The 26007-nt window shown below is 51.5% G+C and overlaps 1 protein-coding gene across 4 annotated transcripts in view; it reads left to right on the top strand.

Moving 5' to 3' along the window:
• The first annotated feature begins 58 nt into the window (after nucleotides 1–58).
• CACNA1H (calcium voltage-gated channel subunit alpha1 H) overlaps nucleotides 59–26007 on the top strand; it is a 229638-nt gene continuing 203689 nt past the window's right edge. For 2 of the 4 annotated variants that reach the window (XM_080556040.1, XM_080556041.1), the window contains exons 1-2: nucleotides 60–406; nucleotides 724–1022. In XM_080556040.1, the coding sequence (XP_080412166.1) occupies nucleotides 739–1022 (284 nt within the window). In that variant the 5' untranslated portion in view covers nucleotides 60–406; nucleotides 724–738. Of the gene's footprint in view, nucleotides 407–723; nucleotides 1023–26007 lie in introns of all 4 variants that reach the window. The other 2 variants (XM_080556039.1, XM_080556042.1) reach the window with 2 other exon arrangements.

The following is a 26007-nucleotide window of genomic DNA, read 5'->3' as shown; positions in this document are numbered from 1 at the left end:
CCTCTCGTCTCCCTCCTCCCCCGGTAAATCCGAAGTTTCCTGTTAAGCACGGGCGAAGCTTTGCAAAGCGGCTGCGGGGCTGCCCGCTCGCTCCTTGGGATTACCGTCGGGAGAGGCTCGGCACGGCACGGCACGGCTCGGGGAAGGGCCCCCGCCCCCACCTCTCCTCCGCCTCCTCCTCTTCTTCCTCCTCCTCCTCCTCCTCCTCCCCAGCCTCCATCCCCGCGGGCGGGCGCCGCACGCCGAGCCCCGGCCCCCCCCCCCCGCTGCCTTCGCCTTGCTGGGGGTGTGTGGGGGGGGTCCGCCGCCTCCCCGCGCCCCCCCCCCCCACCTCCGGCAGCCCGGTCCCATGTGAACCGAAAGGCACGGCTATGCTCCTGGGGGCACCGCGCTCCGCCGAACTAAGGTAGGACCCCCCCCCCCCCAACCGCGAACACCCCCACCCCCCCTTAGCAATTACCCATCCCCTAAAATTAAAAGCCGGGGGGCGGGGGGGGGAGAGGGAAGGGAGGATGGATGGATTGGGGAGGTGGGGGGGCGACACCCGGCTTTTCGGGGGGGTGGGAGCGGCCGCGCCCCGGTGGCGGCTGGACCCCCCCCCCCCCCCCAACTGGGCGGCTTTGTGGCGGCTGTGAGCGCCGGGGCCAGGTGGGAGCCGCGCCCCGCAGGGGGGGAGAGGCCCCCGACGCCCCCCCCCCTTGACCCCCTGCCCTTGCCCCGCAGGTCCTGGCCGCTACCATGAGCGATGGCGAGAGCCGAGAGCCGCGGGCGGCCGGCGGCGAGGTGCGGGTGCCCATCCCCGTGGCGCCCCGCCGCCCCCCCGAGCCGCCGCCGGAGGATGCCGGCCCCGGCCCCGGCGGTTCCCCCGCTCCCGGCGGTTCCCCCGGCCGCGACCCGCCGCCCGAGCTGGCCTCCGAGGAGGAGGAGCAGGTGCCGTACCCGGCGCTGGCACCCACCGCCTTCTTCTGCCTCAAGCAAACCACCCGCCCGCGCAGCTGGTGCCTCAGGCTGGTCTGTAACCCATATCCTTTCCCCGGGGGACAGCACCCCCCCCATACCCGGAGCATCCCCCCCCGTGCCTAGAGGACCCCTCCCATACCCACAGCATCCCGCTGGGGCTCTGTATCCCCGGGCTCACCACCCCTGGGATGCTCCGAAGTCCCCGGGGTGTCCCCAGCATCCCTCCTGCGTGCTGTCCCAGTCCCCATCTCCTGGGGGGTACAGGGGGTTCTGCCCCCACATCGCACCTACGGGATGCTCGGGGGGTGTGTGCCCCCCTGTGCCACCCCCTGGCCTCGGGGAGGGGCATGGCATGGTCCCAGCATCGCCCCCCCGGGCGGCACCGGGGCAGGGGGATGTGGGGGGCCCCGAGCCGCAGCCCCCCCCCGCGCCCACATCGGGGAGAAACCCTTGGGCTTCGCATCGCCCTCGGTGGGGCGGGAGGGAGCGAAGTTTGGAGACGGCCTCGTATTTATTTTAGACGCGGTGGGGAATTTCAGACAGGCGCTGCCCCTTCTGCTGTTTATATAAGAGCCAGGAGTGCATGTGCGCCTTCTCGTCGCAGGGAAATGGAGCGGCTTGGAGTTGGCTTTGGAGGGCACATGCCTTGCTCGCCTCGTCCCAAAAACTCCCCTTCGCTTTTGTTCCTTCCCAACTTGCTGCCGGGGGAGGAGGACGACGGTCAGACCTCGAAATCTCCCCCTCCCCCGTGTCCTTTACCTAGTTTATTAATGTTAAAGAAAAAAGAGCAGCCTGTTCCTCTCTGTTGTGACATGCGGAAAACTGAATTTTACCCAAAATGCTCGTGCGAAGGCAGAGTTGTCAGTCTGTCTTGGTGATCTTCAAAAAGTGAGCTTTCAGCTGCGCTCCGCACGTCAGCTCGGCAGCATTGACATTGTGTAGATAATTAATGCTTTTACCTATCCCTGCTACCTGCCTGCAGCTTGCTGCCTGTATCCTGCCGCTGCTGTTAAGAGCATTATTTATTAATATGGTTATTATTGATCTCCCTTCAGTTAACCAGAGAAACCCGTGTGCATCTGAGATCGCTGTTTTCCACAGCAACACCACCAAGCCGAGTGTTGTCATTAGGGGGAATTGCACAATCCTCCCCAGAAAGCTGCCTTAATCCGTTATTAGGAGAAATCCTTGGAGGGAGAAACCCCCAATTGTTACGGCCTTGAGTCTCCTGTCGATTACAGTAGGTTTATGTGAACTGTTGGCTTCCACGGAGAGGTTTCTGCTCTCCACTTTTGCGGGAGGAGAACCGGGCTCTTCCGTGTGTGAATGGGAGGGAGAAGTAAACAAGTAGCGGCTCTCCGCGGTGATGCTTCAGCCGTAGAAATATTAAATGTAGCTGATGGTTCCCTGACAAGAAAAAATGAAATACCAGGTCCTTGAGGGGCCCGGGGGAGGGCACTGCGCTCCTCTTATATCAGAGGGGGAGTCGAGGCAGATCTGTTCCCTCCAGCGTGGGTTATCGCGTTCCCAAACTTTGGGGGCAGGCAGGAGGGTGAAGCCTTCTCCCCGGGTTTTGGCAGCGGCTCGCCACCCCGAGAGGTGCCCTGGGTTTGGCATCCCCAGAGCTGGTGGCAAAGCAGCCCGCAGCTGGAGGAGAACAAAGCAGCCTCACCGCTGAGCAAGCGAGGCTTCTGGAGAAGTGGATTCAGGTGTGCGCGTGCCGCTGGAGGGTGAGGCTGTTTTTATTGTCGGGCAGAACTTTGCATTTCAGCATCTCGCCAAAGAACTCACGGGAGACCAGATTCCTTTATAAAACTTCCCCGTGTGACATAATATTAGATGGAAATTGTGACGGTTGGTTAAGAGGGAGGCAGAAATCTAATAAAACCGCATAAGCCCCGTCTTAGAGCGTTGTTGCTGTTGGAGCTGGCGTGTTGTGGCTGGAGCAGAACAATGCTCGCGATGTATCGCAGCGAGAGGGACGAGCTCCTGGCTGGGATTTTTCCCCTTCTCTCCCCTCCCGGTCGCCGGCAGTCCCGCACGCTGCGGTGAGAATTATCTCTTGTGGCAGCTCTGAAGTTTCTTGGCGAGAGCGCTCGTCTCGCTGCTGCTTGTGTTTTCTGAAGCAGCGTCGAGCGACCCCGAAGCGAGATGTGGTCTCGCTGGGGAGCCGGTGCTGTGCCCGGGTGGTGCTGGTGCGTGTCGGGCAGCTGGCGTCTTGGTGCTGAATGCCGCTGCCGACGGCTGGGAAGCTTGGAAAGCAGCTAGCCGGGGAGGCAGCTCGAGGAGGAGCGCGGGCGGATCACTGCGATAAGGGCAGAGATTCCCCGAGTGCCTGTCCCGTGGAGGCAGAGTCACTTGGAAGAGGGGAGGGAGACACGAAGGTGGTTTCTGGCCACTCGTGCAGTTCTGGTGACTCTTCCTGCCTGCACGAAAGCATAGATCCATAAAGCATGATAACGAGCTTTATGTTTGCATTAAAATCTCTGTCTGGTACAGAGAGAGAGGGGTGTAACTGTGGTGTCTCTTAAAATCTGTGTGAGGAGCTTCGCTGAGGTGCTTGCTCATCTGGGGAGCACTAAACCTTTCTGTACAGCAGGTTTCCTCCTTCAGTGGTGCTTTTTGCTGTCCTTCGCTCCCTTTGGGATTTACCGGTGGGGGGGGAAGCTAGGGGAGCTCTCCCTCTGCGCCCCTAATGCCTGCAGCCCTCCTCTCCCCCTGCTCGCAGAGTATTCCCCGGTGCGGGAGGACATCTCTGTGCATCTCCTGTGGGATGCTCTGCTCCAAAACTCTTCCCCCTGCCAGCAGGCGGAAAGACTTCAGCTCTGCACCCCCAGGGAGTACAGAGGGTGTCCCATCCAGTGTGGTCGGGGTCCAGTTCATGGTAGGGCAGCCCCATGGGATGCTCCTGGCAGGGGCAGGGAGCCACGCTGTGGGGTTTGCCCCACGGACCCGGGTGCACGAGCATCCTAAAAAATAAATGCCACAACAGCACGGGGAAGGCTGAACCTCGTCAATCCCGATTACTGGAATTGCGAAAGCAGCCCAGCCGCTCTGAATATTTCTCGTTAGCAGAGATAGCACAGACCTGTGCCCTGCAGCAGGTGGAAGTCCCGTGCCTCTCGGCCAAAAGCATGGTTTGCCTCTGGGGCTTAAGCAGGGGGGGTTACTGCCGGGCTTAGGGATGGCTATAAAAAGCTGCTGCCTGGTTCCCGGGGGGACAGGTGGGGCGGGGATCAGCTTTCGGGGCCGGGAGAAAGCCTGGCTGTAGGCACGTGCCTGCCCGAGGTCTGCGGGAAGGGGGAAAATCGGGGAGTGGGCAGATGGGGAAGGTGCAAGGTTGTGGCTTTCATAGCTGCGCTCCGTTTGGCAGTGTGAGGAAGAACCTGCAAAAATCTCTGTTCTCCCCCCAAAAAGAACGTTTGCACGGTTTTGTATTAACAAAAACGACAAGCTGCTTAGTTCTTAAACAACAGAAAGCAAAAGAGCTGTGAGGAGCTGATTTTCACACATGGCAGCAGTAATCAAAGAGTTGTGCCCATTAAACTTTAATCAAAGGAACAGAAAGCGCTCGGGCTTGCTCTGGGTCTGGTTCGTGCGATGTTGCTGTACAGACGATTTTTTTGTCAGGCTGTTTGCTGTGTTGTGTCACTCTCGCATTTGGCTTTCCTAAGCGATGACTTCGGCAGAGGAGTCTCCTTACGAGCTGCAGGGTTGTCTCCAAACCCAGCTTCAACCAGAAATTCGCTTGCACGTGGTGGTTTAGAGCAAATGGACAGCTTGGATGGAGTTCTTGTGACGTGGGCAGTGGCTGAAGTTGAATTCTTCACTGTCAAGTTATGTTGTATTTTCCTTCTGTTAGGAGCAGCATTTTTATTTGCCTTTTTTTTTAAGGTATATAATTGGAAGTGCACTTACTTATTTCTCCAGTCCTGGATCTCCTACGTGGGGTTATTTATAGAGGCCTGTGGGTGGGGTTTTGTGTGCACGTTGGGTGCACAGAGCAGGATTTTGGCGTTGAGATCCCGCAGGGTCCTTCCCTGGCTGTTCACGAGCCGTCAGCTGGCAGCTCCGCAGAAGCACCGTGTGCGTGGAGATGCTCTTTTTGTGTGTTTTTTTTTTTCTTTCCCGTAGACTTTTGGTCTTGCTGATGCTTAATTCTGTGAAGTGCCAAGTGACGTTCAGGCGGCCGCAGGCTGTCCCTGCGCCTCGGGCCGGATCCGGCCAGGGGTCCTGGCTGGGGCTGGTTCAAGCAGTGTAAGGCAGGGCTGGGCTGACACGAGCAGTCAGCACCGTCAGCATGCAGGAGGTGAAGCAGCTGGAGGAATGAACTCCGACTCCGTAGCCCTTGCCAGCGCGTGGCCAAGGGGGTCTTTGCTGCGTGGCTGGCAGGAGACGTGTGCTGTGAGCCCAGCTGCACGGAGCAGCACAGAGACCTGCTTTCCATCACGGTGCCGAGTGGCAGCGCGGCATCCATAAGGCCAGAGGAACTTTGCTGCTTGTTTCGTGATTCATAAAAACATTTCGTGTTTCATAATAGGTTGAGTTCTGCGTGCTTTAGTCGGGGGGGGCGGGGTGAAACAACCTCCTGTGATTTATTTTCTCAAATGGCTACAGAGCTTGTCGGTGCCAGCAGGTTTCTGTGGGACTTGGCTCTGTTTTCCTATTCGGGTAGAGTGTCTGCTTGCATCAAACCTGATTTTTTTTTTTGCATTATTATATATTTTTTTCTGAGGTATATCTCCTTGCTGCACTTGCTGGTTGCCCTCACGAGCACTTTGGGGGAGACCTAACACTCACACTAACGTCCTGCCTGTTATTTCCAACCCTTCCTTGGTGTAGGTGTCTGGAAGTACACTTGGGTGGTGGGTAAAAAACGTATTTCATGCAAAGTGGTGCAAGTGATGTGTGTTTAACACTCCAGTCTGTGCCCAGTCTGGAGAGGGCTGAACGGTGTGCTTGGCACTGTCGCGAGTCGTGCTCTGACCTGAGGCTGGCAGTTGTTTCCATTCCTTGTTGCACAAGTTCTGTGCACCGGCTCCTGCTTCTGCTGCAGTGCTGCAATTTGTGGCTTTGGGCTTTGTACTGCAAGCACGTGGAGGTGTGGATGTAAGTGACCGTGTCTGGGCTCCCGTCGGTTTAGCCAACTTGGTTTGATTGCATTCTGCTTCGTAGCCGGCGTGCCTGAGATTTGAAGAGCTTTATCAGGAAGCCTTTGCTTTTAATCTGGCCCTATTCAGGCTGTATCCTGACAAGTGCACTGGGAGGCTTTGACCAAATCATAATTTGTCATCTCTGAATATAAATATTGCAGTGAAAATATTTAGCGTGCTGTGGAAAAACCCGTTACCGAGTAGCTGTATTTCTGGCCTCATCCTGGGAGCTGCTGAGCACCCACGACGCCCACTGAACGTGGTGAGAGGCGCAGGTGCTGCGCACCCAGCAGCAGCTCCCACTGAGTGACAAGCAATTAGGAAACACAAGTAAGAGAAGTCTTGCAAATTGTAACTCGTCTAAAAATATGCTGTCCACATGTGTTTTTAGCTCCTTTCATTTCAGCGTTCTGTGTTGGCTCAATACATCTAATCAAGAGTTTAGTCTTGGGTTTCCCGTTCAGGATCAGCCGACGGCATCTCAGTTGGCCTCTCCCCCTGGCACCACCAAAACCCATCAGCCCTGACCTCTAATTTCTGAAGCACTGCTTATGTACTGCCATGAAATGCCCTTTATTCCCACCTTCTAACCAAGCTCATGGATAAGGGTTGGAAATTCCCCCCCTGTGCAAAGCTGAAGCCTGTGAGATTTGGGAAGGATGTGACGAAGCAGCTGGGCAGCCAGGGGCTGGCTGCAGGCTCCAGCAGGCATTGGTGGGTGCTTGGCTCCTGTTTTCAGAGGAACTTTTGCAACAAAAGAAGTCAGAAAGCTAATTGGAGGAGTGCTTGTAGAGCAGGTGGGGTTTTGCTGTGGTTCTTTGCAGCGAAGATTGGCATGAGGTGACACCTGTATGAACTCTGGAGTGCAAACTGGGAAAGCAGACAATAATCTGGTGCTGGTGCCCAAGAAGGGAAATGTGAAATTGTGCCTGATGGAGTGAAGCTGAACTATAACCGGGGATGGGGGGGAGTCTGGCCAAAGCATGAAAAGTAAATCAGGACTATAAATAACAGAAAGAAAAATAGATCTTTGACTTAAAAAGAAAACAACAACAACAACAAAACACTTTCAGCAAGTTGTGTTTACCCCTGCTCCTTTCTTCCCCCACCCAGATCTGCTGCGGCCTTGCTGAGCACCGCTGGGGCTGCTCGCAGGGCACTTGGTTTCTGTCCCTTTGGATTTGGGTTTTCCTTACAGGCACTGTGTCAGGGTTGTACGAGTTGACCTCAGCATTGTCCCAAGTCAGAATTGCAACAGGTGTGTAAGGGCAGCTTAATCTGCAAATGCACTTGGAAAAGTTTTGCTTACCCATTTCTTCTTGGTTCCTGAACCTACTTAGTGCTCCTATTTCTACAAAAGCCAATTGATTCAAAAGTTAACTCTCTGCATCCACATACAACTTAAAATACCTATAGCTTCACAGAAGGTAGTCAATATTATTTTAGAATATGTTTGTGTGTGCTTTTCCTTTTCTGGTATTTTTATTTGTTCCGTATTGGATATTCCTGCTGAGAGAGATTCTAACTTGTTGCATCACATTTTAGTAAAAATTATTTGTAATATCTGTGAAATATCTACAATTCACTTTTTGTTTTCAGGCTGTAATTTATAACACATCAGAGCCATTAATTCGCTACTTTTCATGGCATTTACAAGATGCATCCCAGACTGCACTTTGTGAAGTTTTTCAATTGCCTTCAGATTTCTCACCTCTCGAATCTGGTGGGAACCAATAAATGCAGTTTCAATTTGCAGTTTGTTTACAAGTTTGCCTTACGTATTGAGACCATATGTCCTTTTTCCAGCACGTCTAGATGCCAGATCCTTAGAAATGTGAAGCAAAGTATCGCTGGCGTTGCACTCTGCTGGTTAATGGGAGCAGGAGATCAGAGCTTGGAGTTAGTGTCTCTTTTTTTCTTTGTTGCAGATGAAGTTTACGCAGTGGAGCCCCAGACTGGATGTAGATCTTTTCCTGATAATCATACAGCTGTTTCTAAGATGTTTTACCACATTTTAGTGTACTTTCCTAAATAGAAAAGTAGTTTTAGGTTTTTAATAATTGAGTTTAGGCAAAGAGCAGTACCTTTGCAGAGCCACAGCAGGACTGTGACAGCCAGCCCTTGTTTTACCTTCTCCTTGGCTTTTGTCACCGCAGTTTTGGGTCTGGGGCTGGCAGCCTCCGCCCGGCTTGCTTGGAAGCAAGATCAGAGATTTATCTGACATGCTCTCTGTAAATGACATGTTTGGAGTAACTCCATTAGAGCGACTGGGATCGCATTAGTTTACAGTGAATGAACTCTGAATCATGTTTCTGTGTTGTTTATTTTTAAATTGCTTCTGCAGACAAGCAGCGCTGCGAGCTGCCTACTTACAGAGCTCCCATTAGTTTTCCGCTGGATTTCACGAGCACGTAGCTCGTGATCTGCGCCTTCCTTGTGCTGGTGTAAATCAGGAGGGGTCCCCAGCTCCGTGGCCTGCATGCCCAGAAGCACGTGGGTGGGCTTTGCTCTTGCCCCACGTTCCTCTGTGAATTCGACCCGCTTGGGCCCCCAAACTGTGCCGCAGCAACCTCTGCTATTGGCGTCGAAACTCATGCAAGAAATATGTTACCTCTATTTGCACAGATGTTTTAAGGGAACTTGAGCTCGGATTTTGCCCTTAATTCTTAAGGTAGCATCTGGCATTCGTGTCCAATCCATTAATCCCGCCATCGAAGCAGCATTGTGATTTTAAATAAGATCTACTTTTAAGTGAATATTTAGCTTCCTGGGATGGGAGGGAAGTTATTCCGCGATCTCCCCCTAACAGTTAATTCTAAGATAACTGGGAACAACTTAAAATCATCAGGGTACGTGCTGTATTTCTGAACTAGCAATTAGGAGTCATCAGCCTGCATAGAGACAAATTGGGAGTGAATTAGAGACTGATGAGCTCTGTGCAGGGCTCCCAGGGCTGTTCGCAGCCTCCTGCCGCAGCGGAGCCTCGGAGCGGTCACTCCGGAGGGGTGGTGGTGGGGCCCTGACAAGATGCAGCTGTAAAAGACAATTTCCCTCTTTCTTTCCTTTAATAAAAATCTGTTCTGAGCGCTGTACCAGGCAGACTAGTTTTGGCAATGGATTAAATGCGCAGCTTCGAGATCTAATTTTGCCTGTTTCAACTGACAGATGGAAATTGTGTGCTTTCACAATGCTACTAGTATCTCGCGAGTTTGCTCAGAAGCAGAGCCTCTGGAAGCCATCCGGAGAAATCAGACAGCCCTGCGTGTGTGTACATCTCTGTGATCGTGGTTTCTTTAGATGGAGAGGTCGAGCCGTAGTGCTGCTCCGCGCCTGTTTCCTCCCCCCTCGTCCTGCAGAGTAGGAAGAGGATTTGCCTCAATTTCTAAGATCCCATTAAACCTTCCTGCAGAAAGTAAGCCACAGATCGCGGTACGAGGCGCCTGGGACATCTGTCGTGTTCCACAAGGCTGGAGAGTCCCGATGGCTGGGACGCCTGGTGCTCGGGACAAGCAGAGATGTCTCGGGAAGGGCTGTCCCCTGGGGCCCTCAGGAAGCTCGGCGTACCCGGCTCTTCCATCCCCATCGCTCTCCCCTGTGCCCCTGCGGTTGTTTTGATTTTCCTGTTGTTCAGCTGCACAGGGCTCAAACCCTCTGGGGTTTGCGGTGGGTACGCAGGTATTTGCACAGAGATCTGCGCCTGTCTCGGAGGAGCTGCAGCCCAGGTTTCTTCTTGACGTGGTTAAGGAGAGGAAGGATAAACTGACACCTCCCTCGTTGGCAATGACAGATAGGGGAAGGGATGAAGAGCTCGCAGGGAGACAGCAAACCGCAGCTCTTGGTGCTGCAAAGGGAAACTCTTTGGGCACAGATGATGGAAAAGCAGAGGAACACACAAATACACTGTCTGTGTGTACAACATAATATGTAACTATATCTTTTTGCCCATGCTTTTGTTTCTAGCAGAATGGACTTTACTTTGTGAAGGAACAAAAGCCCTTGTGCAGGCTGACAGCAAACGAGCTTATTCCTTCGTTGGGTTTGTCCATGAGGATGTGGTCAGATGGATGTGGGGGTGCTGCCTGAAGCCCTGGGGTGAAATAATGAATCTACAACAGCTTTGTGATTGACTTTGGGTTCCCACCTGTGGAGAAGCAGCAATGATGGTTTGGGTTTGGAAAAGAATCCAAGATTGTTCTTCTTTGACCCCTTGTTCCAGGTGAGGTAACTTCAGTGCCAGCAAGGCTGATGGGTCCAGGAGCAGGATTTAGCCCTAAACACACAGTGTATCCCCAGCCTCTTATTACCAAGCCCTTTCGTAAGTGTGTTTGTGCAGAGCCTGTAATGGTATAATGTACACTGTAATTTTGTTGTTAAATCTGAGCCACTTTGGCATGGTGGGGACTAGACGGCTTATAGCGATTGGAACATTAGGGCTTATTGAATTTCATAGCCTGGGGGATTGAACCGCACAGAGCAACTCTTGGAAGAAAATAAAAATACCCCATCCATTTCTCCTGAATTTCTTTTTTTCTAGGATGATTTTTTCCCATTTAAGAGGTTTGGACTTCTGGGCACGGGCAGAGGGGTGGGGTGCAAACACGGGGATGGTCGCTGCGCCGTGACAGAGGCTCTCAAGGAAAGAGGCCTGGATCTGCTCCCAAGGGCACTGGTAAACACCACGCCTGTAAATATGCTGGGGTTTCCTTCACCTCACTGCTGTCAGCTCTGGCAATGGAGCGGAGGCAGTGTTTTCCCTTTTTCAGTGATCCCAAGCGTTGTTTCTGCAATTCCAAGCGTGTGCCTGTGCCGTAAACACTTCTGTCACGCTCACGTCTGCTGGGGCTCTCCCAGACACTGCGGTGCAAACCTGGACCCTGCGGGGTTTATGGGGCAGCAGGGAAAACCCACTCATGTTTCTTGTATGCAGAGAGCCTCGTGCAGGGCTTGTGAGCACCCAGCGCCGTGTCTTACACCTCATACCCTGCACTTGGTCCGTGCCCTGTGAAGTCCCCAGGTATTATCGAGGATGCGGCCCTGTGAGGCAGAAGCCGGTTTACTTTCTGCACGCTGCTGTCCCCTGCTTCTCTGATGAGGGTCGGTAAAATGCTTGCTTTGGGAAGTTCTAATTTTTAGTGTCTGTGTGATCTGGAGCCTACCTGCTCTGGGCAGAAAAGGTGCTGTATTTCATATGGGCTTGAAGGGGACTTTTCTGATAACAGTAGCTTGTTTCCAGTATTAAGTATGAACCCGTTCTTGAATTGATCATTTGGCATTTTAGGGGAGGGGTCTTGGCCTGCTGAAGCTGGGGGTGACACAGTCATCGAGGCCAGTTTTGGGGAGAAGGAGGGAGTTTCATGGCTGGGGTCCTGGCTGGATGCTGTTCCCACCTGCCACAGACTGACCCCTTTTTCCTGACCCCATCTCCGCGTGTCTCATGTACCTGCCCTGATGCCTCCAGCTCTGTGCACCCATTACGATGACCTGAAATCTTCACCTTGCTGGAGCAGGGTGTGCCGTGACTGGAAAAAATCAGTGCTCAGCCATAGCAAAATGGAGGGTCTTCTTAAGGCTGTATTTATTCTGTTCTTACATTCAAAATTTTTTTTAAACATGTCTCTCATTGAAACTTCCCAGGCCCTGCTGAGTCATGGCTGTTTTCTTGTAGCTCCGTTGAGTTTTTGACAAGAACCTACTAGGCTTTCCTGTGAGTGTTTGTCAAGGGATGGAGCTCGCAGAGCTGCTGCTCGTGTGCACGGGCAATCGATTATGGAGCCCATTTGCTGTTCTTCTTATTCATGTTTGCATCAGGGCAGCGTTTAGGCTGAGCCCAGCACCGCTGCGAGTGCTGCAGAGGGCACGGTTAGAGGCAATTTGGGGCTCGGGGAGCTTCAGGGAAGGAAGAATTTCTGTCTTCTGGCAGAAAGCAGGAAGGGAACTGAAGCCAAGAAGCAGTGAGGTGACTTGTGAGGGGCTGTGCAGCAGGGTGGGGATGGATGTTGTCTCCTTAGGAGCTGCAATTCCTCCCGTGAAGCGTCTCGAAAGTAGCTTGCTTCCTTCTGAGCACTAACTTCTCTTGGGAAGCGGTTAACAGAGATGAGTACTGATTTAGGGAGCCGTGCACAGCATGGGGTTGGTGCTCTCCAAATGCTCCAGAACTTCTGATTGCTCTGGCGTAGGCTTCAGGAGGACTGTGGAGAGGGAATAACCTCAGCCAAATCATGGAAAGCTTTGGATGCTGCATGGGCATCAGCAGTCCTGTCTTGCTGTGACCTCCTCTGCTTTTTACTGTTGCTTATCTGAGACCTGTTCTTGCACGTGAGCTCCGTGGGCTGGGAGCTCCCACCACGGAAGGATGGTTTCCTGCTGCATTTGTACGTTCCTGTAGTCCCACTGCACCCCAGCAGGGCTGCTCGCTTCGGCAAGGGCTGTAGAGTTTGCCCTTAAGCGAGACAGGCGGGATCAGGTAGGCAAAATCAATCCCCTGCCTGCTCCGTATCGCTTTGTCCTGATAAGCTGTCAGTTTAGCTCTAAATGCTGCGTTTGAAAGCACATCGCTGCTCTCCAGGATGGGTCGGTGTCAGCAGCAGTATGAACTGAAGGATGCATTTAAGCCACCAGCTCGTCACAAGAAAGGGGAGCTACATCTGAGCCATCGTTCCTTGGCAGCCTGTGATCTTTCACAGGTTGCAGAGAAACTTGGTCGGATAAAATATCCTCGGCTACCTCTGAGTCAGCCCTGCAGTTTAATGCCGCCGCTAATAGCGGGTTGTGGCGGTGAGGAGCCGGAGGTGCAGACGAGGTTGGGTGGAAAGGAGCTTGTGTTCGCCGGCTAGGTGTGGGCTGACCCCTGTCCTGGTGCGAGGAAAGTGGGGGGGACACAAAGGGGACCCCGGAGCCGTTCCACGGCCATGCTTGGGGCAGAACCAAGGTGAATGGGACTCAGGCCATCCCCTCGGGGCGGTGGTGCTGCACAGGGTCCCTGGATGTCCCATCTGGGGGTCACTTAAGGACCTCGTTGAGGCTGCCCTTAACCCTGCGTTTCCTGGCTCTGCCTGATGTAAGCCAGAGCCATTGCCTTGTCTGAACGCTGGCTTTGCGGCAGGGGTGATGGATTGCAGCGTGAGCTTTACCACCCTTCATCGCTGCTTCCTGTGCTCTTTTGGCCCGTTATGTTCAGTTCAGTCAGAGTTTATTATAAATAACTTCAGATAGCAAGCTGAAATATCCCGGGCTCGCTTTTTTTTTCTTGGCAGTTGCAGAGTATGAATCGGCTTCAAGGCAATTGAGGTATTTTAACATAGCATTTACAGCCCGTATCTATACAGAATGTGACTTGTGTTTATAGAAGTGTGCCTTTAACAGTCTCTTATCAAAACATATGGGACTCTATAGTTGGATGCTGGGGTTCCTCTAAAGCATTCCCCAGACAATACAGTTCCACATTGCATTGTCTTGTGATGTCTGTAGACATAACTGAGTCTGTAGTTCTGCAAATCCAGTCATGCGCCTTCCCTGTCTGGCCTGTGGTGCTCGCTTCTCCTCCTCCAAGCGCCTTGCAAGAGCCTCTGAAGCTCCCTTATCGCTGAGTCCTCCTTTCGCCCGTGCACGTCCTTGGCAGCCAAGGCAATGTCATGATGCAGAAAAGCACATCGTGCAAAACAGGATAAGGTATCAGCAAAATGGAGCGACGGGCTGACATAGCGGTACGGTTGGGAGCAGCTAGTGGTGAATTAGCCCCGAGAAACGAGGCTTGCATTTTTCCCCTGTTGCAGGTCTCAAGGAGGTCTTGTTCCAGGACGATCACTCCTTGTTTGCGTGGCATGCCCTGGGGTCAGGCTGGGCACCGGGTCGTCAGACCATGAAACGGGGAGATGTCCTCCCACAAAGACCTCGGTGCATCAGGGAATGCTTTTGGCCCCAAGGATGCGTCCCCATCCAATCTCACGTTGGATGCTTTCCAGGTTTTATGCAACTTCAGATAGCTCACGGCGCAGTCTGTTACCAGCCGGTATTTCACCTGCCGTGGGGAGGGAACTGGCTGTCCACGAGATGCCCTCTGCGCCATAACACCCAGACCAGCATCCTTAAAGAGGTGCACGGTCGTGTTGCATTTAATAGGGCTGCCAAGAAGAACGAGCTCTCTGACTCTCATCCCGCAGTATTGTTTCCTTTGGTACACTGTGACACGCTGCCCTTGCTGGAGAGCTTGAGAGCCTTCCAAAAGCTTCAGTTTCTGATTCAGAGCCTGTCCAAGCTTCCATCTCAAGCTTTTTTAGTCTGTAAATTAGAAAGAAAGTTTGAGCAAAAATTGGCCTTCCTGTGGTAATTGTCCTCTCCAGCCCACAGATTTTAATGGGAGTTGAGCGTGCTGAATCTCTAGGTGGCTGTGCAAATCTCATCCCCCTTCTGAATTAAATCATGCTTCCTCAAGCCCAAAGAAGGTCCTTTGTTTGTCTGGGTGCCTGGGATGGCCCTTAATGCTTGGGTTTATATCTCATGCCTATTTGTTACAAGTATGATTGATCCGTTTATTTCAAGGCATTGTTTGCAGAGGACTCTGGCGACTTTCGGAGGATAATGCTCTGTGTCTGAGCAGTATTGTCTAAATTAAGTAATGAAGTTGTCTGGCCGTGGGAAGAGTCTGGTTTGCCTTCCTGGTGGGTGTAAACACTTTGATTTACGCAAGTTGGCGGGCCGGTGGCCCAGGCCGTGCTGCAACTCCCAGGATCGACCCGCCGGCTCCCAGTGGTTCCTACCAGCCTTTGGAAGGGCTAATAATGGGTGACCCTACTGAGCTGCCTCTTCTGGACCCAAATCCCAACATCTGGCAGCCCTCGGTGGGACCGTGCAGCCCCTTGGATGCCACATTTTTTCCAGCAACGTGTTTCAGGCGTCACATAGCTGTCCAAAACAGAGTCCTACAGCTCTTGTGCTTGCTCGATGTCTGAGCATCTCCGGCTCTTGTATCTTCTGCCAGCGATGGGCCTGGGTAACCTCCCCCACTGGCCTGGGTAACCTCTCCTACCAGCCTGGCTGGATCTTTGTAGCTCTGGTGATGCTCGGCGTCTTTTGGATGGAGAAACACCTCAGCCGTCGCATGGTTTTCCGTGGGTGTCCAGCAGGCCCCTGCTCCTTGGGGCCCCTCCAGCTGGGAGGGTGGCTCCGCACCGATGTCCCCTGGCTGCAGCGTGACGGCTTCTCAGGACCTGTCTGTCCACTAGATGTCAAACCTCTGCTGCAGAAGGGGTGCTCCAGCTCATGGGGGAGGACACAACTGCAGCCAGCGTCTCGGGAGCACAATTGGATTCGGCATCTGACACGGGCGGATGTCCACGGATGACCTTGCTACCATCTGGACAACGTGTGGGATTTCAGCTGGCTTTCCCTGTTGAGATATTTCAAATTAAAGCAGGGTGGGAGAAGAGAATGCATTTTTTTTTCCTGGAAGTGTACGAATTATTTCCAGTGAAATGTTTCAAAGGTTCAGTTCTCCTGCAGGTGAGGGTTTCAGATACGCTGCTGAAGGGACTTTTGGATTTAAAAGCAAACCTGTGGGGACCTGCTTCTGATCTTATCTTGCTTTTACACCAGTTTTTATGGGAAACTCCTACTTTAACATGAGCAGCTACTGATCATCATGGGCGTGATTTGGAGCAGAATTCAAGTCTCCCCTGAGCTGTTGCTGGATGTGGATGGGGCAGGAGCGAAGTCAGGACCGCTGCTCTCAGGCAGGCTGTGTGTCTCTGGTGCTACTGCTTGCTCCAGGGATGCTTAACAACTTTTGGCAGGAATTCAGTGTTCCTTTTGTCATGATGTTTTACTTTCCCTTGTTTTTTGTTCTTTTTTCCTCTTCTTGTTTGTTCCTGCCCACGAGATGGGAGATAGATGAACTTTTGGGCTGGCCCAGTTGCCTGTCTGTGTTGGAGCCGGCCACACAGACACGGTTGTAGTTTTACTACAGGGAAACTTACTTTCCCCTGCGTGTGTCTGATCCCTGAAGGCTTGGCTGGGCTCCATGCTTGGGTGCCCCAACGGAAGGAAGGATGTCCCACTTGTGCAGACTTACAAATAGCCCAAAGTCTGCTGTGACCCCACCACGCCAGGGGGCCCGATGCATCCAGCCCTTGGCATGTGCTGCTTGACTTGTCTCAAAATTCCCATCAATCCATATCTCCTTTTGTCTTAATTAAGAGAAACGTATCTATACGTGTGTACTTCTTAGTTAAAGCATGAAGATCCCTGTTTGGGATTATTTTTAGTCTCTGAAATTATTCATGAGGCTGCTTTCCCTGATTTATGACAGTACCCAGCGCATCGCCATGTAAATGACTTTTAAATGGAATGTTTCAGCAGTTTTATAAGAATTCCTCATGTGAGGGAAAATAAACAGTTTGTCATTTACCAGACTGTATTTGATTATTAGATTTGTTACTATAAACATCAGGCTACGCTTCCTTAAGCTGAAGCTGCCGGATATGTATGACTTCAGAGAGCCGTAGTGTTAAATAAAAACTAACCTGACGTGAGGAATCAGCACAGGATTGATCAGACCCGTTCCCTGCTGGCCAGACAGATGCTTCTTGGCCAGAAATGAATATCTGATGTTAAGATTAAGGAGACTCCATTTTTTTTTTCATCTTGTTCAAAGAGCGCACAGGCTATGAAAGGTGAAGGGCATGAGCTAGGTGTCCTGGGGTCTCGGTAAGGCTGTGGTATTCCAGCCCTGTGCTCAGTACAGGTCTTGTGTGGTGTTTGAGGAAGTTAATGCAAAGTGGCAAGCATGGGAAGAAACGTACAGTGCTAGGGTAAAACCTCACAGCTCTGGTGAGGGGATGGGATGGGCAGAGCTTCACTGATGTACACCAAGGCATTTTATATGCAGGCACCAGAATGGAAAGGCCTTCTTATGAGTGGAAAAATAACCATGCAAATGCATCAGTCCCTTGGTACAGGGGTGTAAAATACCTCTCAGACCTATGGAGATCAGGTCTAGAGAGTAAAACGTTAACCCAATAACTGTGTGGCAGGTTAGGAGCTTCTTATTTGGCTCATCTTTTTCCCTCAAGTTTAATGCATCCTGTGTGGAAAGGAGTTCTCTGTAAGCCCGGTGACTTGGAGGAAGATCCGGGCTGGAAGGACTGTAAGGAGCATTTGGGAAATGGCTGCAGCTGGGCATTGGGCTGGCTGCGTGGTGAGGATGTGGTGCAGTGAGGGACACCTGATGTCCTTGGGCCTCAGTGCATGCAGTTGGTGATGTCCTGGTTCCAGCCCCACGTCTGCAAACCCCAGCCCCACGTGCAGGTGGCATTGGTACATCCCCAGCGTGCCTGGAAGGGAACAGAGCAGGTACCAGGACAGGCACAGAACCAGCGACACGTCTCCTGTCACAAGGCCCCAGGCCTTGGCTCGTAGATCCCATCCCCGCTGCCCTGCACCCTCTCACCAGGAGCAAGCAACGTGAGAGAGTTACAGACAGAAACGGGCAGGGAGAAAAATCAACCATGAAATTGGTAATTTGAGGAGCTCCACGAGGGACGAAAACGCTCGTTGTTAGACACCATGTAATTGCATCGCAGTGCCCGTGGTTACAGGAGCCAGCCAGCCTTGGTTTGCTCAGGAAGAGCCCTCCTGCCTTCTGACACCCGTCTGCAAGCACCTGCGGGAGCAGGGCTGATGAGAAAAGCGTGTCCCCTCTTCCCACTGCAGCAGGCCTGGCCGTGATTCCCTGCATCCCAAATTCTTCCTTCCTTCCTGCTCCTCGGCAGTGCTTGGGTTGGCAGGGGCGCGGGAGCTCGTGCTGCGTCTGTCACGGGAACTTAGCCGGAATTAGCGGCAGAGCCGAGCGTTGTGAGTTGGGCAATAAATTCTGCCGGGAATATGGTGTTTGTCTGGGTGAGCTGTCATGGGGACGGGCCCCGCGCGGGGGGTGACGAGCTGCAGGGCAGCCTGGGGAGGAGGCATCGTCCTAGGAGGAGCTGCCTCCCCAAAACCGTACCTGTGGCTGTGCTTCGGACCATCTCAAAATATACCTCTGAGGCACTGCAGCCAGAGGCAATGGAAAGCAGGGGCTCGGTGCCACTGCAGGACTTCGGCTGGGTTTTTCTCCTTTGCTTCTGGTCGCTTTTCCCAGTGCCTGAGCCGGGGAGCTGTCCCTCGCTGTCCCTGGGGCCGATGCCATCCCGTACACACCCTGGGCTCTTGCGGAGTAGCAGGTCTCTGGCACCAAACTTCTCAGGGGTTATAAATCGTGTTTTTATATGTGGACTTGTTTTGCTGATTCTTTTTATTCCACCGTGAAAGGCTAATGCTGCCCGTGTTGTAAAAGTAAATCTTTGCCCTCTGCTTTCTGGACGGCAAAGGGCCGGTGTGTTAACGGGGGGGAGAGAGGGAGGGCCGGGGGGCGGCTGCCAGCGGGATGCGCTTCTCCCCTGGCGCTCTGCGTGCCAAGATGCCTTCAGACGGCTCCACGAAGGCTTCCCTGCAGTGCCAGTGCTCCGCCAGAGCTTTCGTTGTCTCCAACCGCATCCCGGTGGCATGAGGAGGGGGATGTCTGCTGGCGGAGGGGGTCCTGGCGGTGTCTGGGTGTGCGTCTTCTCCCCTTGGGACCTATTTCATTGTGTCTGCCTGAAAACATGGCCTTTAGCTCCCCTTGCTCCTTAAATGAGTCTTTTTTTGTGGACATCTTTTAGTACAGTTTTTGCTTTTTATCAAGAAAACTTTTTTTTTCCACTTTTAACAAGGAAAACAGCACATCCCTGTGTATTTATCCTTTCAGAAATTATCCTTTCAGAAACTTCGGATGTATAGAGCCGTGCTGAAACTAATTCCAGGTTATCCCAAGTGTTATAGTAACAGTTACAGTATAGTGTCCTCTTTAAGCTTAGCTCGTTTCAGCCTGCTTATGGCAGGAGCCTGCACGTGGCTTCGAGGCGAGCAAGCCGCTGCAGCAGGCTGTGTTTCCTCTCTTCCCAAGGCTCATTCCCTGCTGGTGTTTATTCACCTCCTGGGAGGCTGCAGCAGCCTGGGGCTGCTCCTCAGAAAGTGCTGCCGAAACTCTTGCATCCCCATTTAACCCCGGGATTAACACTGGTGCGATGTGCTCAGGAGCAGTCATCTGCTGGGGGAGCTGCTCTGCGCTGAAGGACCGTAGCAGGCTTGGGAGGGACCGTGAGGAAAACCCGTGTATTGACACTAAAACCGAAAAACCACGTTGAAAAACGGAACCTATTTAATGCCTAATGACCATCTATTATTTCCCTTTCCCTTACTGTTTTAAAAACAAAGTGCAGAACTTGTAATACTCGGAGGATCACTTTCGCGTATGCAGCTGTGCTGTACATAATATGCAGCACACGTTCATGTTCAAAAACCCAATAAAACTGGTAATTAGCCCCTGAAACAAATTAGAGCAGAAGATACAATTTTATTTTACATAGTGCCTTTTCTGCAAACTGCGTCTCAAAACACGTTGGAGAGTTAAGTAATGCAGAGCTTAAATAATAAGAGCACTGGGAGAGCAAATTAATAGAAAAAGGATGGATATCTCTGCAAAGCCGGAGAATTAAGGTTGGAGGAGCGGAGTGGAGGCTGCTTGTGTGGGTGCCATGCAGAGTTTTGTGTTGCCCCTCGATGCATTGCTCTCCCCGGGTGTTGAGGAGGGGACGCGTCCGCCTGCGCGGGGCAGGGAGGTTCTGGCAGCAGGCGCAGCGCAGGCAGGGCGAGCAGAGCGGCGAGACGGATGAGGTATGTGCAGCAGGCTATAAAACTAAGGAGGGCAATTTTGAGCCAATTTGTTCATCTTTCCCTTTCATGGCTGAAGACAGAGTGGCTGTTGCACCGCAGCGCTTCCTTCCACTCCCTCTCTGCCTCATTGACTCAGCAGCTCGCTTTAAATCTCGGCTGCAAGTATAAGTTTTTCTCCTTCCCTATAACTCTCGCTCTTAGTCTCCGGGCTGTTATTTTTAATGCTAACTTTGTAGCTGTATTTAATGCTGGGCAGTGCCGTGGGGATGCAGCCAGGCTGCAGCACCGTGGGCAGGGAGCAGCAGGCATGGCCGAGCCTTGTCACCTTCTCCATCCTTGGGACTGGGGCTGGTAAATCCTCCAGCAAGACCTGAACACTCTGGGGAAGCTTGGAGAGTGTGGGGAAGAAAAGTGTGCAGGCTTTCCATGGGGCTAAGGGACCTAAGGCATTGTCTGTGTCTTGCCTTGCTAGAATGGAGCTCGGATTTGGGCCAGGCTGCTTTTGCATCATCAAGAGAATGAGGAGAATTTTTATTATTATTATTATTTTCTTCCTTTTTAAGTTTCTAAACCAGGAGCAAACACCAGGGCTGAGAGAAGCCTTGTGTCATGGGCAGAAGAGAGCTGCTGCAGATCCCGGTGCCTTTGGGATGCTCTCAATACGATCCCCTTACTCCCGTGTCCCCATAGGGGCTCGTCTGTCCCTCTCCCCCGAGCTGTCCCCAAAAGCACCTTGAGTCTTCAAACCCCCAGCCTCAGCAGGGTTGATGGGCTCCATTTACAGCCTCATTACGGGGCAGATCAATGCAGAACCAGCTGAAACAACATCACAGTGTTGACTTGACATGGCAGAAGGGTGAGGAAGCCTGGCAGAGACATTTCTTGCTCCCTGCTTTTTTGCCCCAGATGGATTTGGTTTGTGGAGTGGGGCAGAGGGAACGGCCCCACATGTGGGGACCCTGATATAGGGCTGGGTGTTCACAGGTCTCTGCGTGGCCCCTCAGATCCACCAGGACATGGGGCTGAGCCCAGGGAGTGGGATGGGAGCAGCGTCCTACCGCCGCCGTGACCCCAGGAGCCAAAGCTAGAGGAGCTGGCGGTGCTTTGGGGTCACAAGGAGAGCCCTGTCCGGGCCCAAATGTGGAAGCTCGCATTTCCCTCTTTGGTGGAGGTGTCTGCAGCAGCAGCACGATGCGCCATTGATTTTCCTTGGACGGTTACGAGGTGGCCGTCGGCCAGCCCGCGGGACCTGCGCTCAGGCTGTGAGCGGTGCGGTCTGCTGCTTCGGTGCTTTGAGGGCGGCTGCTGCATCTGCAATTTCTCAGTTTCTGGTTTTTTGTTTTTTTTTCAGCACGTCAATCTGAATGTTTGTTTGCTTTGTGAAAGCCGAGCTGTTGCATTGAATGGGAGTACGGATGCAGTCGTGATGTGAAGGATGAAAGCATGGCAAGGCTGCGGGAAGCGCTCTTTGGGGCAAGTGAATGTCTAAGGGAGAAAAGCATATCAAGCTTTTCGGGTTCAGAGTCATAGCTTGAGCAAAACGTGCAACTTTTGACACAAAAGCTGATGATTTTTGTGCTGGTGTATGGGAGATGGTTGCTCCTGCATGCGAATTGCCCGTGAAGATCCCGGGAAGGATGCTTCTGCTCCTGACTGTCGCCTTCTGCAGCTTGCAGCGAGCAGGGCTCCCGTATTGCTGCTCCCTTCCCTGGGCCAAACTCAGCCCCTGGAAATCTGTGGTGACTCTGGTAGTAAAGTGGTAGCAGGAGGGAGAAACAGTATTTTTCACAAAGCAGCAGTTTTTAACGTGGGGTTTACGCCTGACTCGGGATGAGAGGTGCCGTGCTGCTGCAGGGAGGACACGGCGGTGACCTTGCAGGAGGCTGGGTTTGTGCCAGCGTTGCAGACTCAATGGCTTTCTAAAGCTCTGTGTGAACGATGACCATTAACACCACAAGTTTTAACAGTTAACCATCCTCAGGTGCCTGTTTCAGCCAGCCAGGGCTAATTGTCTGGGGTAATTGAGCACCTGGATGACCACAGCAGTTGTCTTACAGAAATCCAGGGCTGCTGAAAATTGGGTACAGAGAGTCTTCATCTGGATACCTCAGGGTCTCAGACTGGGGAGTTTTAGGCTCCTGATGGCTTTATTTCTGTTTCTGAAGAAAGAGGATTTCAAGGTTCCCATAACCTGCTTCTGACTGCTCTCCAGTTTGGGTTTGCTTCCTCACACAGCCAAGTGCTGAGCTCAGGTCTTGGCAAACATTTGTGGCTCTGCTTAAAGTTAAAGGGAAGTTGGAACATTTGAAATCCTGATGTTTAAAGCAATCTGCAAGGTAATACAGTTCGGTGAACCATCCTTCCCTGTGGCAGCTCATGGAGAAGGCACCAGCTTCCCCCCTTCTCTGTACACTTACCTGATGCTGTTCTGGGGCTCTGAAAAGTTTCCCTTGTACAGATGGTTAACGAAGTTATACGTGTGTGAGCTCAGAAGCGATATGGCTTTCCCTATGTTTTTAGGCCATTTATAAACTGAAAGAAGCCTGTAGGCCTTCTGTAAGCTGAAAGATGAAATCATCTCCTGAAGCTATGCTGTCGAGATTCAGAGTGATTTTTTTGGGAACCTGGAGCAGTTTGTACAGTGCTTTTAACTCTTGCTTTAGTCTGATGGGATTTCTGCATCTTGTTATGCGGTGGATAAAATAGTGTCCTTGAGGAAAGGAATCGCTCTTTTATGAGACTTAAAATACCTACCTTTTTCTTTTCTCTAGAAGCCTGCTTATTTAATGTGAAATTGGGCCATGGCGATAGGTACCGGAATGATGGCCCTGGAAATAAAGTCTTTTAGGGCAAAGCACAGCTTGGGCAGAAATGGGGCAAGGTGTCTGACCAGTTTGCCCCTACCCTTGAAGGAGCGTCTGAAGAGGAAGGGTCCTCCACGGCCTGGAGTCTCTGAGTTTGACAGCGAAGATAAATTATCAGAGCACGCTTGGGCCGAAGGAGGGTCTAATCCTGGGAGCAGTTAATGGCTGAAGTCCCTCATCGGGCCGAGCCCCCGGTGCTGCCCATCGTGGTGTCAGCACCTGCAGCTCTTCAGCATCAGCCGTGGCTGCCCAAGGGCTGCCCCACACAGTGTGAAAACCAACCCAGGGACAGAGCTGTTGCTACCAGCCGACCTCGACAAGGTGACAAGGTCGCCCTGAAGACGGTTCCGTGTGCCTTCATCGAGGCACGTGTGCTTGTGGGATGGTGAGGAGGGTGAGCGGGGGGAAAAGGGCTCTGTCAGAACAGGCGCTTCTGCAATGTGTCCCGGGTCACTCAACCCTCCTTCACCCCCTTAATGACCTTCCCAGGCTGCGTTACTTTGATAACTCAAATAACTTGGAGCTGAAAAGGCACTGAAATAGTCCAACCTGTCCGTGCAGCCCGTCTTCAAAGCGACATCCTTCCCTGTGAGCTGCTGAGGATCATGTACATTAAACGGCTTCCTGGAAAGCTTTGCTCTTCAAGGCCATGGTAGCATTGCAGTACTGCAATTTTAAAGGCCTACATTAACCCAACAGCAGTATTTAATAGGACAAAACAAGTAGCATTTAAAATCCTTAGTCTAATCCTACCCAGGGTAAGTTGTTTTTAATTCTGCTTGTTAAGTCAATTAAGCAGCACTATTAGGGTAATGATTTAGGCTAAAGCTATAGACGTTTCTAAAAAACATCTTGTAATTCTACACCTCATTTTTTTTCTGAAGGGTGCATTCTTGTAGGTGGCATTTGTTGTGTGCCTCGAGCACGGGCATGTCGAAGCTGAGAGAGATGTGGTGACTTGATTGCCAGGAGTATTTTACCTTTCTCTGGCATCTTTTAAAGTGTGTTTCTGTCCTTGAGTCGTGAGGGGTCGTTGCTGCCTGTTGCCGGAGGAGAGAGGGGGAGTCATCTCCCTTGTCTCCAGGGCCGGTAGCAGTGGGGTGCTTCGTGTTGTTGTGGTTTGGGCAGTAATGCATCATCCCAATCATTTGTCATCTTGACTGTCTTCAAGCCAGGAGCATCACTGAGCTCTAGTCCCCTGGGAGGACGTGACTGTCATTAAGCCTGGATTTCGTCAGAAAGCAACGAAGTTATGTTTTTTTCTTTTTTCCTATGGCAGTGCTTTATGACAATGATGTTTCAAGAGTCTATAGCCTTGCAACCTTCAGCTTCTCCAGCAGAGTGGTTATCAAACACAGTCCCTTTCACGTCAGCAGTCTGAGTGCATTCGTAAGTTCAAGCAGCAGGGAGATGCTGAGTGAGTTTTGTAGGTGTGATGCTCCTGACAATCTGCAGATCGTGGGACATCCCTTAAGCTTCAGCTGGCTGGGAGGATGTACGTGTGTTCCCTCAAACCCACATCTTCAGTGGCTGACAAAATACGTATGGATACATGGTGGATATTTTTTCTAAGATCTCAGAAGAATTTCACCCCATAAAGATATTTGCACGTGAACTTAAATAAGCTTTGCGTGCTTGATTCTGCCACGTTGGCTGGCATCGAAGGAATTGAAGAACTGGCTTCAATCGAGACGAGGTAGCTACCTCCTACCAGCGGTGGATTAGCTACATACAGTGCTGTTAGGCAGAAACCAGCTCACGAGCATCCCTGCGCCTCGTGGTCCTGGGCGCCCGCAGCCTGCACCTCCTGCCGCGGTCCTGCCTCCGTGCTGCCCGGCCGGGCTGCCCGCAGCAGCAAGCCAAGCAACTCCCTCTGGAGTGCTATTAATATCTTTCTTCTACAAGTCTCACAGTCTTATTATGGTGAATAATGAAAGCATTTTCCCTGACCTTTGCCCCTTCTATCCAAATTGCATTCTAACAAGTATGTGTATTTTCGACCCGTCACATGATGGGAAAAAGGCTCTGTCCTATTCCGACAGAATTAAAAGAAAGTCCGTTCTAAGAACACATCCAGATGAAGGCTTTCCTATTGGCAGCTTATTAATTTGCTGACTGCTGTCTCTCTTTTCAGTCCCTGTGTTATGATGAACTTTAACAGCATCCCAAGCAGTTGTATTAAAGAGAAGCACTGAAGGAGCTTCTTGCCATTGTCATTTAATTGCTACATGGGAAAACAGTTAAGATGCCAGGTTTTATAATATCTGGGGCTTGATTTTAATAAAATGGAAATAACAATTTTAGACTTCCCAGTCTCTCTGGGAGAAGCGCTGTCTTTCTAGCCTGTTTGTGCAATACCTGGTGTGATGGGATCCTGTTCTCTCTTGGGCTCGTGGGTACTTCTGCATTACGAATATCTTACCGTTCAGTGCATTTACTTACATTTGTTGCTGTTTGGAGGACTTTAAGGTTCTAGAGGATTTTATTTAAAACTTAGCAATCTTCTAACAGGTCTGTGTTAGATGTTCGTCCACTGATACAACACGGAGATTCCCCCAAGGGGTCCCCATATCCAGAGGTGATGCTGCAGGTGGAAAATTTTGGAAGCATTGCCCTAGCACTATCAAGCAGAGAGAAACAGCTGTGGACCTGAATATTTGTTGATTTTATCAGATTTCTCTCATATCGGCAATCTAGTTTGGTGAGCACATTTTGCTATTTACGTAAACAAAATACTTTTTAAAATTTATGTACTATGAATAGAAATCCCAAATGTGCTAATCCGTACTATCTGACAGTTTCTCTGGAGTGGGAGGTTCTTACCCAAAACGTCGGTGTTACTGTTTGACATTTGAATGAGAGATTAGGCTGGAGCTATAGGAAATAAAGCCTCTCTTGAAAGTCTGACAGCAGTAGGCTGGGATGTAATATTTGCATGTGAAAGGTATTTGGTTAATATTGCCTGAGACTTTTTATTGTCACTGCAGAGGATAAAAACCATAGAGATGGCTTGATTTGTTTGATATTCATGCAATCTCTTCTGATAAACTAATATCTCATTTACACAAAGCAAACAAATATGAAAAAATAGAAGCTATATATTCTTTCCCCAGGCTTGTTCAGTTATTATGCTATTATTACAGTTAATTCAATATTATGTGGCTTTGAAAGGAGTAGCATTTGTTATAGAGGTGCTGCAGAACACTTAATACTGCGAACGCAACCTAATTGTCCTGTGAGCAATCTCACTGAGATCCATAAATAAAAATAAAAGGAGCAGGTTTGAT

This window comes from Anser brachyrhynchus (assembly GCF_964034855.1).
Source record: "Anser brachyrhynchus genome assembly, chromosome: 15".
NCBI lineage: Eukaryota > Metazoa > Chordata > Aves > Anseriformes > Anatidae > Anser > Anser brachyrhynchus.
The sequence above is the reverse complement of the archived record's forward strand: the minus strand, read 5'-3'. Positions and strand labels throughout refer to the sequence as shown.